The sequence below is a fragment of the Zonotrichia albicollis genome, chromosome 6 (genome assembly GCF_047830755.1).
Source record: "Zonotrichia albicollis isolate bZonAlb1 chromosome 6, bZonAlb1.hap1, whole genome shotgun sequence".
Lineage (NCBI taxonomy): Eukaryota > Metazoa > Chordata > Aves > Passeriformes > Passerellidae > Zonotrichia > Zonotrichia albicollis.
Genome location: NC_133824.1, coordinates 54,505,606 through 54,520,402, shown reverse-complemented (window position 1 = coordinate 54,520,402; position 14,797 = coordinate 54,505,606). Strand labels below are relative to the sequence as shown.

General features: G+C 38.2%; 1 protein-coding gene across 4 annotated transcripts in view; it reads left to right on the top strand.

The window, feature by feature from the left end:
• The window catches only part of GALNT18 (polypeptide N-acetylgalactosaminyltransferase 18), a 219,198-nt gene that overhangs the window by 161,066 nt on the left and 43,335 nt on the right, over positions 1–14,797 (top strand). For all 4 annotated transcript variants that reach the window (XM_026795841.2, XM_014269928.3, XM_005491083.4 and 1 more), the window contains 3 exons: positions 3,711–3,896; positions 8,082–8,219; positions 12,493–12,588. In XM_026795841.2, the coding sequence (XP_026651642.1) occupies positions 3,711–3,896; positions 8,082–8,219; positions 12,493–12,588 (420 nt within the window). The remainder of the gene's footprint in view (positions 1–3,710; positions 3,897–8,081; positions 8,220–12,492; positions 12,589–14,797) is intronic.

Here is a 14,797-nt window from a genome sequence, read left to right as displayed (position 1 = left end):
TAGCAGCCACAGTATGCTCAGAAATATAACATTTTACTTCAGACCATTCCATGTGGTTTGAAAAAGGTTTTGAAGCCTTTCAAACCACATGGTTTTCTTATCTTTAGACTTCTTGCTGAAGCCATGGGTGATAATTTGAAAAAGCTCTACTGATTTTTAACTTTTGTATGTGTTTATAGCCATCAAATAAAACAGCAGTACAGGAAAACTAGTAGGGTGCTATTCAGTGTGGATAAAGCCTGAATAAAGATTGCTAATGAGAGCAAAAAATAGCTGCAAAATCCACAGGGGAAGTGTGTGAAGTTTTGAGGAACTAACCCCTCAGCTGCTATTCCTTCTTGTCTACAGGAATTTTATTAGATGAAAAACAGGCCACTCTAAAAGGCTTCTCAGCTTCCCTCTGAGTAGAGTCTTTGAGAAAATGTATTTCTTAGTATTAAAATACTAATTTTTAAAAACCATAAAAATTGTATCTGACTGAAAGTTATTTGGTTAGAGTAATTAATTAGTATTTTCTGTGCACTTCTCATGTGAGATTTATGCCACCTCAAGGTTTTTCTCTTGAAAAACCATCCAGCTATCCACAATAGCTCCAACACAATGATTAGAGCACCAGGGATTAATGTAAATGAGTGAAAGAGATGGGGGAGGTAGGAGTGGTCAGATTCAAGTGGACATTTGGTCTAGAAGAGAAAGAAACTGCAAGAAATTCCATTATTTAAAATATAATCAGGGAAGAATTGAAAAGAAAACCTGATGGTTTTTGCAGCAATTAATTGTTTATTGTTTAGTATTCACACATGCAGTTCAGTGTAGTGTTTAGTGTATGAATAGCAAAGCCCTTCATTCCTTGGCTGGAGATTTTACATATTTTAGGCAGCTGGGAATCCTCACTTCCATGAGATTCCACGAGAGCATAATTTCATTTGAAAATCCTACTTTAATGCCTGCTACCTGCATTTCTATTGTGTTTTTGTTTTTTTTTTTTTTAACAACTCACCGCTCCCTAAATACAATGGAACGTTTGGATAAAAAAGAGATTTCTTGCTGGACTGTAATCCCACTGGCAAAGAACAGTGGGAGGGAGAAAGGACATTGGCTTGTCCCAGATGTGACCAGCTGAGCATGTCAGGATTGTATTTTCTGCCTTTTTAAAGCATTGCCTCTGCTTCCACTCAGCAAGGTTTCATAGCCTGCATCTAAGGTCACGCTCCTTGTTGAGTGCTGTAGCTAATTTTTGTGCATTTTAGGAAATTTTTGTCTGGAAATAATATGATTTTGAAATTGTTTAATGAAACTTAGCAGTTCTGTTTTGATAGCTAATTAATTGATTGAAATTAATTACTCTTTGAAAATAGAACAGAGACTGACAGTGTCTGGGAGAAAGGAGTGGCCACTGGCATTGATTAGTTGGTGTTTATTCAAGTAGTGGGTAATTTTTATTTGCAAACTCTGTTAAGGACTTGATCAGGTTGTTTTTTGAACACATCTCACTTCATTATTAAGTCAAATCATAGTTTCCTGATAACTGAATCAATGCTGAAATTATACATGACACTGCTCTTCCAAATTTCAGTTCCTAGAAATTTGCTTGGAAATTCAGCTTATTGTAGACTGTGAACTTTTTGGCTCAACTTGTTGTCAAGACAGCATTGTGACCTAGCTCTGAAAATCCCACAAAAGATTTGGTGTTCCCTTGCTGGCCTTGGCTCAAGGCCATCCCTGGTTGGAATGAGCAGAGGCAGGACAGAGTACACAGTGCATGTGTATTGTGAATTGCCCTGTCCTGGGCTAAGTTATGACCATCTCTACATCTTCCTTGTCTTTTATGATACTAATTTAGGCAGTGTACAGTGAGTAACTCTGAAACAATTTATAGCTGGATGTCCATGCTGTACTGAGAAATTACTTGGACTGGAAGCAGGCGTTGTGTGAGCACAGCCTGGTGGAACTTCACATTTAATCTCTATTAGGAGGTGTAGCTGGACCATTTATAATTAAATGTTTGATGAACTGTAATTTTTGTAAGATCGTTAAACTGGATTGCCCACTTGATATGATATTTAGAAAGACAGGACACCAATTTTGTTTCCAGATTATTTATTTTTGTGCCAGATCAGTTGCATATTTATTTTTAAATATTTATGATCATCTCAGTTTTGCCCTGATTTTGATAATGATTATGTTTATTTACTCTAATGTCGTCCAGGCTGGTGACACAGATGTGCTGAAGTCTTTTCATCTCCCTTTTTGACTGTACAGCAGGTTCATGGGTTCAAGCTCCCTTTCCACAGAGCTCTGAAAACCTGGGCTCTATCTCTTCTCCCAGCATATGCTGAATGCAATTAGGCACCAGTTCAGAAAAAAGCTTTGTAAACATTCTGAATTCATGCCACATTTTCTGGTCTCAGGAGCTGCCAAATGCCTAAATGCTGTATTCAAGCCAGATGTCTAAATATATAAAATGAATGACTGAACAAAGTGCCTCCTTAGTAGAGCAGATGCCTATGGGGTGGACAGATCTGAGGGGCCTGAGATCAGCTCCAGAACAGAATGTTTTTCCAGCCCACATCCTTGGCCACCAGGAGGGAGACCAGAAAATGACCCTCTGGATGAGGGTACAAGAAAGAAGCACCCTTGCTCTCATGTTTTGCTCTCTTGGCACATGAGGTACCAAGCCTCAGGAGTTTCTGCTGGCAGTTATCATAAGGCAAACTCTGTCACTTCTCAGTGAGTACATCTGCCTCTGGGACACCCAGGTACTTGTTCAGCAGAACCAAACAGTTTGGGTACATCTGGTCTTTCACCTGAGCAGCATCCACTCAACCATGATGAATGGGCTGCCTTGATCTTGTTAGGAAGCTTACATGATACAAGATACACAGAAACAGGGCTGCTATGTAAAATAACTAATGTACTTCACTGATTCTTAAGTTTGCCAAAGTGGTTTTCTCTTTGGTTGAAAGCAGAAAGAGTAAATCAGAAATGAAAGCAGTAATTATGATTAATATTGTGTACTTTAGCTCAGTTTGGTAGTGGGCAAAATTGAAATCTAACTGAGCAGGTAGAGTAACCTAAATAAAGAAACTATAATAAGAGTAGTTTCTAATTAAATTGTTCACACAGCATTTTCATTAGGCACTCTTGGTCTTCATCTCTCCTCAGAAGGACTAGATCTGGTCCTTTCTCAACCATGTTTAAAGTAAAGTATAAGGTGCATTTATATTCCTCATCTTCATGGGACGTGAAACTTCAGTGGCCTTAAAAAGCTGGTTGGCTTAGTTTCCCTATAATGACAACCTGCCTAGATTATGATTCTGAGTAGTGCATGTATGGTCTGGTATGGATTGTGCAGAGCCTCAGGGAAAAGTCTTGCAAGACTTAAAACTTGAACCAGGTGTCATTATTTTGAATTCCCTATAAATAATTTTATTAATAATCCTGAAAACAACTGAATTGATCCAGGCAGAGTGCGATGAGAGGCTACTGGCAATGTAGAAACTCTGTAGTAAGGTGAAGTAGCAATAATAATTTATGGTGTGGCAAAGTAATAACCCTCCCCTCACAACCTCTTTGTAGTCCAAGAAGTCTTGAGTGGTTATTGTCCTTAGTAACAATGAAGTAAAAAAAATTGCAGTGTGTTTGCTGGAGGCCAGCAGTGCTGTAGGGAGCTGCCACTAGCAGAATGTCCTTTTCTTTTTCCCCGTTAGGTGTGGCAGTGTGGAGGAAGCGTTGAGGTTCTGCCTTGCTCCAGGATTGCCCACATCGAACGAGCGCATAAACCGTACACGGAGGATCTGACTGCTCATGTCCGCAGGAACGCGCTCAGAGTGGCTGAGGTCTGGATGGATGAGTTTAAGAGCCATGTCTACATGGCCTGGAACATACCCCAGGAGGTGAGTCATAAAGATCTGAGCTTTAGCTTTAGATCCTTTTCCTTTTGGTTACTTGTCACAGTCATATTTTCTGGAAAAATCCCTTTGCCCAAGATTCTTCTCCTGGGAAGCTGAGAAGCCTCAGAGAAAAAGGAAAACAATAATTATCTGATTTGCTTCTCCTGTATTTTGCTCCTTTGGATTATGTTTGGAGATTATTTACCAACAGGTGATTGTTTCATTGGTTTCATGTGAGTTGTTCTGGCTCTTTGGCCAATCAGGGCCAAGCTGTGTCAGGGCTCTGGAAAGAGTCACGAGTTTTCATTATTATCTTTTTAGACTTCTCTAAGTGTCCTTTCTGTATTCTTTATATTCTTTAGTATAGTTTAGTATAGTATTCTTTAATATAATATAGTATCATAAAATAAGAAATTAGCCTTCTGAGAACATGGAATCAGATTCATCATTCCTGCCTTCATCTGGGCACCCCACAAATACAGTAGTTACTACCCTAAATTTTGATTTTTTTCTGGTAGGGTTTTATTTGTATGTATGTATGTATTTATGTCTCACATACAGGCATAAGATATATACCCATACATACACGAATTCATATAAAGGTATGTGAATTGTTGTTGTCTCTTATTCTAGAATATTTTTTTTTGTCTTTAGGTTCCTTAAAAATTAATTTTTTGTCAAGTTTATTCTCTTCACTGATGACTCTTCATGGATATTTTAAACTAGTAGCTGCAGAAATACGGTGGGGAAAAGCCATCAAATCTACATTGCACATCTTAATTTGAATTTTAGTCTTCTATTTACCATCACAGAGAGCTATAATTCCATCAGATTTGTGAGGAGAGCTCTGCCAGGGGGTGTTGACATCTATTGCTGCAAGTGTGGGGTTTCTGATAAGCATTTCACATCAGAGCGAGGGTGGCTTGGTGGGTGGCATGACATGTTGCAGATTCTTGCTGCGACTCCCCACTGGACTGTTTGTCCTGATTTCTTTTCCATGGATGAGTATTGCTTGGTCCATTGTATTGAAGAGATGATATCAGATGGCCAAGGTCAGAGTTCAGTCTGATTTTAGCTGTTCCTCATTTCTGTAGTCAATGGTATTTAATCTGTGAACAGCGATGTGCTGAAGGGCTCAGAGCTAGGGGACTTTACTTACTGAGAATCTGGGTGATTGTTTCCACCTAGAAGCTGGGAAGCATGGTTCTATTGAATTTGGAGTTTAACTTAGTACAGCTGTCATCATTACAGCAAAAGCAAAGTCTGGACTTAAATTAAAGGGCGGATTAGCTTTTCTTTAATAAAATATCTCTAATTTGACAACAGTTCAGAGAAACTGCTTTTGCTGCAATTTATGTGTTAATAAATAAAATGCTGTACTTCTCCTTTAGTTTAATTAGAAGAAAATGTTAGAAACAAAAAATCAGCTAAATACATGAAAGCTGGTGTTGATTCAGCTGCTCTCAGTAGCTTCTTGCATCTCTCGTGATTAAAACTAGATAATTTTGGCAAAGTGGGGAAGTCATTGTCCTATTTTAGGTTGCAGCATTAGCCACATGATTTGCTATGACCATGAAAAAAAATCCTCTATAACCTGATATAGGAAAGGACTTTTCTGAAAGTTCCATGTTCATGGAATCCAAACTGTCCTCTACATGTCCCTGTTTTGAATAGTTGCACAGAAGCCCATACAGGAATAACGACATTTCTGCACAGGATAGGGTTACTTATTTTAGGTCAAAGCAATCCCAGATGAATTTTATTTGTGAATAGCCTGGTAGATTTACATTTCAGTTTCTATTTCATATTGTTAATTATTTTCTTGAAGACTGGTTCATCTTCATTGATTAATCCAAGTTTTCATTTTTTGACTTGCAAACGAAACATTAACACAAAATTTAGAAATTCCTTTTGCTAACAAGGATGTACAGCACTATACACTGATTTGCATCATATTCATCCAGAGGTGATGGTGGTATTGCTTAATCTTGTGCAAATTTGAGATATGAATGCAATTAGAGAACAAATTAATAAAGGATGCAAAGGTAAGTTGCAGCTGGACAATTACAGGGACAGTTCTCTATCTGGAAGCTAATGAATACTGGTAATGGACTATGTAGGTAATAGAAATGTATTTAGTTACAATAGTCAGGACTTTCCATGAAATATGTTATTCCAAAGTGTTAAACACGGGACCTGATTTTTTCCATGGAAGAATTCCTAGATCTTTGATAAATCAGATGTTTACAAAGGTTTTAGTCTTTGGGCATGAATAATAATAATAATAACAATAATAATAATAGTCCAAAGGAGTGAGGTGCATTTTGCATTGTGCTGTGACTGCCCTCTTGGGATCTCTGTGGGCTTCTCTCTGAAGTACTGAGGGCTTCAAATGGAGACCTCTGCTGCCATGGTGACTTCTGCATCATTGACACTTGGATAAATAGATTCAGTAAAGCACTTGAAACCCAGAGGAAAGATTCTTCAAGTCCCAGAATCAGGAACTGTGCTTTGCATGTGTTCTGCCTGTGCTTCTGGTTTTGTTTGTTGGGTTTTTTTCCCCATCATATTCTCAGCTTTGGGGAACACACTTTCTTATTGGTGGTGATAAAGCCAGTGTGCTACATGTGAGCTATTTTTCTTCTCCAGCTGCATGAAAGGATGTGATTACTGAGGCCCTTAATGCTCTTTCTTATACTGTGAGTTGTGAGGGAACAGGCACTGGTGCCTTCAGGGTTGCATGAGAAAGGATTTGGGAGGCAGTGGACCAATTTAGCACTTGATCCCAGGATCTTGTTCACAAGATCCATTGATTGTCTTTCAGCACACTACAGCCTCTTTATTCAGTCATTTGCTGCAAAATTCAGAAAAATTTTGCCACTTTAGGAGTAGTTCTGTATAAAGTTTGACAGATTATGTAGGGCTTGAGAAGGGGAGTCACCATTTTTAAAATTGTTACGTCTAATTTGTGAATGCCAGATCACTGTTTCCTACTTTTTAGCATTCTTTACCAATGTAGAAGTCGATTTTACTTTAGTTAGAAAATGCTTCCATAATAAAATATAGTTGTTCCATATTAGCATTAATTCAGTGCTTTGGGATGCAGTGGTTGTTTCAGCAGCTCAGAAATATAGATACTTATACAGATTCCTTTTTTCTTGTGTAACTAGGAAAATTCAGTGCTTTCAGTGTTTTTTTAAAATCTTGTCAAAATCTTTGGGGTTTTCATGGCCCAGTAAAGGCTGTTGTTTGAGGAGATAGATTATAAGATTTCCCTATGAAAATGTATTTATCCTGTGTTTTGCTCTGAGGCAGAATTCATTGAGCACAGCGTGGAGCAAAATGTCTCATTTTACTTCCTGTCAAGAGCAGCCACAGATTTGCACTTAGATCCATCTCTAAAAATTTCTGCTGTGCGATTTTGATGTGATAAATTATTGATTTTTATATACAGGGCCTTTATGAAAGTCATGCTTTGTGATCTGCTCTTATGAAAAGTAGAAACTAGGTTAGCCAGAAATGTAAAAGAGAATAAAAATTATGGGAGAGAATATTCAGCAATTGCTTTTAACAAAAATAACAACTTTTCTTTTACATTACAAAAGAACTTTAATAAGTGCTATTTCAGAGAGGTGAGCAGAGCTCCCATTTTGCAGTCAAGCAGTAATCCAGGCTTCAGAAATGGCCAGAAAGTGTCATACACTATTGATTAGGCCACAGTGGGACACCAGCAATGCCCATGTTTCTAGGGCAACTTGCTACTTACTGCCAATTCCTTTTGGATTTGGAAAGTGCCAGGAAATTAGAGAACATCAGTTATATTCATTGGAAACTGGATCTAAACCCCACTGGAGTCAACAGGAGTAGTGCCGTTCCCCAAAGCAGACTGTGGAAGAGACCCTGCCATGGTGAACTGTATCATATTTAACTGGGGCACTTCTGGGGTATGTGTGGGTAACAGACTCACTCCACAACAAAAATATGTTTATTGTCATAGTCAAAATGATGTTTGGCTCTTGGAGATGGTGCTCTGCAGGGCCAGGGGTTGGGCTCGATAATCCTGATGGGTCCCTGCCAACTCAGTTAATTCTGTGATTCTGCAGTGAGGGAGGTGCTGGGTGTGTAGTTTACACAGAAGTGTATCACTGATGTCTCTATGGCTTTTTCTGCCCTTTGTTTCCTGTGCAGGACTCTGGAATTGATATTGGTGATATTTCAGAGAGGAAGGCCCTAAGGAAAAAGCTCCAGTGCAAGACCTTTAGGTGGTATCTTGTCAGCGTGTATCCAGAAATGAGAATGTACTCAGATACCGTCGCCTATGGGGTGGTAAGGATCCTGTTTACATTTCCCGTTGTGCAAACATGGGGGAAAAAGGTGTAATAGTGGAAGTAATTAATGAAGACAATGCCTGACTCAAGTAAAAGAAGCAGATCAGTTTAGAGTCACTGGTTAAATAATATGGTGAGTTGACAGAGACAGCTGCTCTGCTGTCATTTGTGCTGAGATGTCCTGAGCATTACCTTCCCCTCTGATTTTTTGTTGTTTGTTTGTTTGCTTCATGGCTTGCATTCCATACAGAAATACTCAAGGTGTGATTTTGCAGACACATTGGAGCTGGCAGGTATGTGGCAGCAGGGTAATTCACAAAATTGACTCAGTATTTCAACTGCAACCTTCTTAAGATTGTAGCCAGATCTTAATTTAGAATCATGGAGTCATTTACGATAGAAAGACCTTTAATATCATCAAATCCAAATGTTAAGGGCTGATGCTTTCTCTTATTAGACTTAGCCATTTTAGGGAAATCCTGATCCACCCCAGAACAGGTACCACAATCAAAGACTAAGATTCCAAGTTAACCCAATCTCACATAGCTAACCCACGTAGAGCACCACTAGAGAGGTTCAAGAATCACTTTGCATCCAACAGAAAGGGCAGGTAAATCCATGCATTGTGGGCTCATCATTCCTTGTGGGACAGTAGTACCCTTGTGTGTGTTGCAATCATGCTTGATTGCATGGTGCACGCCAATCACTTGTTTTTAAAATTTTAAAAGTTTAATAGTAATAAAATGGTTATAAAAATAGCAATATAATTAGAGTAATAATAGTTTGGGCAATCAGAATTTATGAGACAATAGAAACAAAGAGTTGGGGCAGTCCAGGTACCTTTTCTGGGCAAAATAAGCCTGAAAAAGGACCCACGTTAGCAGAGCATTAACCCTTAAAAGCAATAACCTGTTGCATATTCATACACCTCATCCATGATGCATAAATTCCATTCAAACACAGGATTCTGTCTGGGCAGTGTCAGCTTCTTCCTATGAATCTGATGGTGTCTTCAGGGCTAAGCGAGACGGGAAGTTCATTTCTTCTGATAATGGGGCAATAAATTCTCTTTCTCTGAAAGATTCAGGTGTCCTGTGGCTGCTATCTCAGTGCGAGTCCTCTCTTTAGAAAAAGTATCCTACATAGGATAGTTTTTATTTTAACACTATGTTATAACCTAAAACTATATTTAACACACTACTTAGGAAAATTAATACAGCATCACTTTCTAACATAACACATACAATAATCATTTTAGTATTTGCAAAAAGCCAATTGTAAAATACACATTTTTCACATCGTGATATCTCTGTCTGCCCCCCAGAGAAACTCCCCAAAACCAAAGGAGTTCCTCTCAAGCTCCCAGCCATCAGTGCTTCTTAGCAACTCAGTAGAAAGAAATTTCACAGGTAAGAAGGAAAGAACAGAAGAAACCCAACCCTCAACACAACCCAAGCCATTCTATGATCCTGTGATTTAGGTACTGCCCAATAATACACATAATTATCATCAGCTGAGAGAGATGTGAGGAGCAGGCCCTGTTTGTACCATTACAGAGAAAGTAGTGGACAACTATGACAACAGATAAAGAAGGCACATATTGTGAAATACACAGCTTACTGTTTTATAAAATACTGTTGTATGACACAAGATTAAGTGCTCCTATCCTTCTAGTAAAAGAATCACTTGGATGTCTGATCTTTTGTGTCTGCTTTGCTGTTTGCTTGCACATCTTACAACAGAGAAAGGTGTGATATTTCAAAGCACGTCAGCTGTTTTCTGATTCTCTAAATGCTTCCATTCATCAACTGGTTTCATTTTTTTTTATTTTTTTAGAAAATAGATACTGCTACTATAGCATTATCATCAATTTTTAAAAATCCTGAGTAATTGAAAAAGCTGTCAGAATGCGGGTGAAGGCTAGGATATATGCACTTACAGAGACATCCCATATATTTATTTCCTAAATCCTACATTTCCTCGTGTTCTGTGAGAGTTAGGGAAATAGGTGCAACATTCAGGTCTAGCTTATGCTGTGGAATATAGCTAGGCTTGGGACTGGAAGCAGAGTAAATATTTGGAAAGCAAACTTCTTTCTAAATTGTGCAGTACCCTCCTATTTAGAAGAAAGCAATGTCACTGGGCCAAAAGTTGTTGTATTCGGTGTAACAATCATTATTTCTGGGTTTCAGCACAGGGATTGTCTGTTATATTTTGTATTGTTTTTAAAATTACGTCTTGGTAGGCCAAAATTGCATTACTCAGGTTAATTGTTGGTTGCCACAAAGCCACTAGATTTTGTAAAGGGATTGTTCCTCAGAATCTGGGGCTCAGATTTTGAAACAGCAGTATTAGTTAACAGGTCAGTGGCTGTTTTGTTTCTGGTTTTTTCCTTTCTTTGTTATGGGAATTGTTGTGGAAAAGTTTATAACATTCACACCATGACAAGCATTAGGATTGGAGTTGATGGAAGAGGCTTTGAAAATGTTAGGGAAATTAATCCACAAACACCAGAGGTTTATGTCCAGAAAGGAGACAGAGGAGTCCTTTGACTTTAATCGAATAAAGGGAGAGGCCACAGGGCATTCTCCTGGGATCTTTCAAATTTTTGGAGGAAGCAGCCTCCTTTTTATCCCAATTTCCCATATTTCCCTTCTCTCATTCCCTATTGGCTGAGGTACTTGAGAGGTTCAGACTCCCCGATATGCCTGATACCAAAGATTTCCCTCTAATGTACAACCCTGCCTTTTAGTTTTTAATTCTTATGGAATTTAGGGGGTTTTCTACCCCATTGTTTCTTTCATCTTTCAATGTCTAATTTCATTTATCAGCAATCCTAAAGTTTATTTGTAAAAGCAAATCTCTTTTTCCATCCATCAATCAGTGGAATGCTTCCCATTGTTTCTTTTATCTCCCAGTGCTAGTTTTACCTACCAGCAGACCCACAGCTTGTTTGGAAAGACAAATCTGCTATTCCTCTCACAGAGAGGATGGACAGTGAAGAATTGACTGACAGACTTTGGGAGGGCCAGGGCTACCTGATGGAACACCAGTGGTGTAAAGGTGGAGCCAGCCACTTTGTGGGGGAGCACGTGGTGGTTTAGTTCCACACTCCCAGTGCTGTGCTTTCTCTTTATTCAGTCAGTTGTTGTATTTGTTAAGGTTTAATAAACCTTTGGAATTTTAAAGTGTGAGGTCATTTCTCACAGGTAACGATAGACCCAGGCATGAATTAATAAGGCTGATATTTATCATTGGTTTGGATAGAGGGGGTGCTTAGGCATCTGTTTGTGATAAAAGTCATGGCTATGCTGACATTATGAATAAGAAGTAGAAAGCTTTGACAGAGAAGATTTTATGTAATGCTCAAGGCTTTAATTTTTGAGAGTAATGCCAGTATTTATACCTCATGCATATTTTCTCTCCAGTATTGAGATGCATCCATTACTGGATTTAGAGTTAGGTTTAGAGTTGGAAGTCTTGTAGAGATGAGTTGATGGTTGTGACTTTATTCACTGCCTGGCTTCAGCCTCTGATTTGTCCACTCTTCTTACATGCAGCTCTAGGCTTCCTTTCTAAATATATTAATTTGGTTTCCTCAAAAGAAATCAAACCAGAAATGCCCAGCTAATTACAGGTGGTTGCAAACCACATCTCCACTCCTTCAGGCAGTTGTCTCCTGCTCTCTGAGCCACTCTAACACCCCTGAACACCTTTATGCACATCCATGGGTATTCAGCCCACATCTTTGTCCTCACACTCTGAACCTCCCAGCTATCTGTGCTCATTAATTTAGCACTTCACTGTTAGGAAACTCAGCTGTTAGGAAACTCACTGTTAGGAAATGTCAGCTGAAAAAAGCAGTTTTTAGAATTATTTGCAGAAATCAGAAGATTCTCATAGAGATTCTTAAAAGCTATTTAATACCTCATCTATCTTGCTCAGCAGGATTCTCTCTATAGTGTGTACCAGAGACTAAATATTTTTAAAACATATATCAAAAAATTATTGCTATCTCTGAAGGCTTTTTGAAATATACCCTCCCTGAAACTTTGTGCAACATTATTGAAATCAGTGGTGCTAGATTATCTGCCAGGAAGTATTTAGTCCAGATGCTTTCTGTTCAAGATCTTCACTGTAACATATTTTAATTTTCCATATTTCCTTCCTCAACTACATACAATTTATTTTCTCAAAGAAAAGAAAGTAATCACACCATCTTTTTCTCATATAAAACTTGCTTGATTTCTTTTTCCTTCTGTTTGTTTCAGCTGCAGAATTCCCTGAAAAGTGATTTGTGCCTTGATCAAGGGCCAGACACAGAGAATATCCCAATCATGTATATCTGCCATGGAATGACACCACAGGTTAGTTTGTCTAATGATCTCCGATTTTGCTGCTGCTGTTAGCAGATTGTGTGGGAGGAACCACAGTGTACCTGTCATTGTTTTCCTGCAACAAACCCTTGGTAAGATGTTTAGTAGCTCTTTTAAATAGAGGCAGCATTATTTCTGCTGTAAATTGAGAAGCTGTGGTACAATAATGCTTTGACAAGGAAGTTGATTTATTAATTTTGAAAGAATTTAAGGAATATGAGAGTCAGCACTGACCCAGATTTGCTGATGAAAGCTTTCATTTCTGATCCTTATGCAGACTGTGCATATGTCATATGAATGAAGCAATGCATTTTAAAACATTTTGCATACATGCATAGGTATACTCAGAGTTTATTCATGCATTATCTGAAGATGCCTGCTTTTTTACTTTATTTACTGTGTTATTTACATAAATGTGAAATGCAGAGCCACCTTCTTCACACCATACAGCTGTGTCAAATTCCAAACCCTGTTCTTGTGAAAACCCCTCATATAAATCTCCTTGTTTTCCTTCTCTGCTGTTGTTCTGTTACTGTAGTATGTGCCAAAGACTCAAATTACCAAAACCTTTCCATCTTCCTACATAACAGCTGGATTTACTGACTTGGCAGACAAGATGGTTAAGACCTGTGTCTCCCCAGCTAAGTACATGGGCTTAAGTGAAAGGGTTTCAAGGCAAATCTTGACAGGAAAAATGATGTTGCATGGCTTCGAACATGGTTGTCAAAGACACATGAGCAGATTACTTAACCTTAAAAGTTACGCTGCAGGCATGCCTGTAAATTCCAGTTAGAAACTTTAATTATAGTTGAGAGACAACGAACAATAACAAAAGTCACTTCAATTAGCACAGTGCAGTCAGTATTCACCAGATAAAGAACTACCTTTGAATGTCAGCTCAAGTTCTGTACAAATGAGATAGCAGCAAACAAATGAGTGAGGAGAAAGAGACAAGGGGAGCTTTTCTAGACAAGACTCTGCTCCTTCATAATTAAAATGCGGTGTCTCCTCCTCATTACTATGTATTTCATTTTGTAACTAATGTTAAAACAACATCCAAAAGAGCCTGTGTTTGGGTAAGATCTCAGTAATGACAGAGAACTTTTTCAAAAGAGAATTAGACTTTTTCTGTGTTAGGGATTATGGTATTAAGAGGGAAAGAACGAACATCAATTAGCATACTCCTATGAGATTTCCACTGCAATGTTGCATCTCTTGCTTAAACTGAGCTGCAGCCCAGCCATGTACTTTTTCTATTATATGTTGGAAATGTTTGTATAAATATTCCTTTTAATCTTAGTGAACTTGCCAGTAGCACAAAAGATACTGGTAAGATGTTTATTTTATTCTAGTAGTGGGGAAATGCTGTTATTTTTTCCACCTGGCAGTCCTTACCAAAACAGATCAGTGCCCTGATTCAGGACTGGCTGGTTGAGTGTTTGGGTGATGCTGTTCTTAGCTCAGATGCAAAGTTTTTCTGTTGTAGCTATTCCATTTACAGTTTTATTGCTGCCACCACTTGGCACACTTGCATCTAGATGTGCAATAATATATCTGACTGCCAGGAACCACTCCCTCACATGTAGTTAAGTTGCTATTATTAGTTACTACTACAGCCTCTCTTCTAACTTGGATAACTTCTTTTTTTTCCTCCACTAACTGCTTTCAGATGTTTTTGAATTCTCATCTTTTTGCATGAGAAGTGGCTTAGATAAGATGTTTGACATCAAGGAATTGTTTTACAGTCATAGGTACAGCTACTGTTTCCTTTTAATATGTTTTATATAGGAAAGAAAGTCATCAAAGTCAGTAAAAAGGGAACTGCATACCTGATATTAAAATTCCATACTTGTTTTATTTTTAGACAGTATCAAAACATCACGTATAGCTTCATAATTAAAAACAGTAGAAAATATCCTAAAATATTGCAATTAAATGATCAGCAGTGTATTTTCCCGTGGTGTTTCTATTTCATTTTAAATAGAATCAGGATTAGTGATGCTAAAACTTCTGTGATTCAGATTTCCAAACCTTTCCACAGTCCACTCTGTGTCTACTGTCAGTAGCATGGGCATATTCACAGTTCATTCCTGCAAGTATCTTTGAATGCTTTGTAACTGTGTTTATTTCATACTTCCATTCTACAGATAAACTGATGCAAATCTTATGTGTGCTTAAATACTAAGGTGGAATAGAAAAT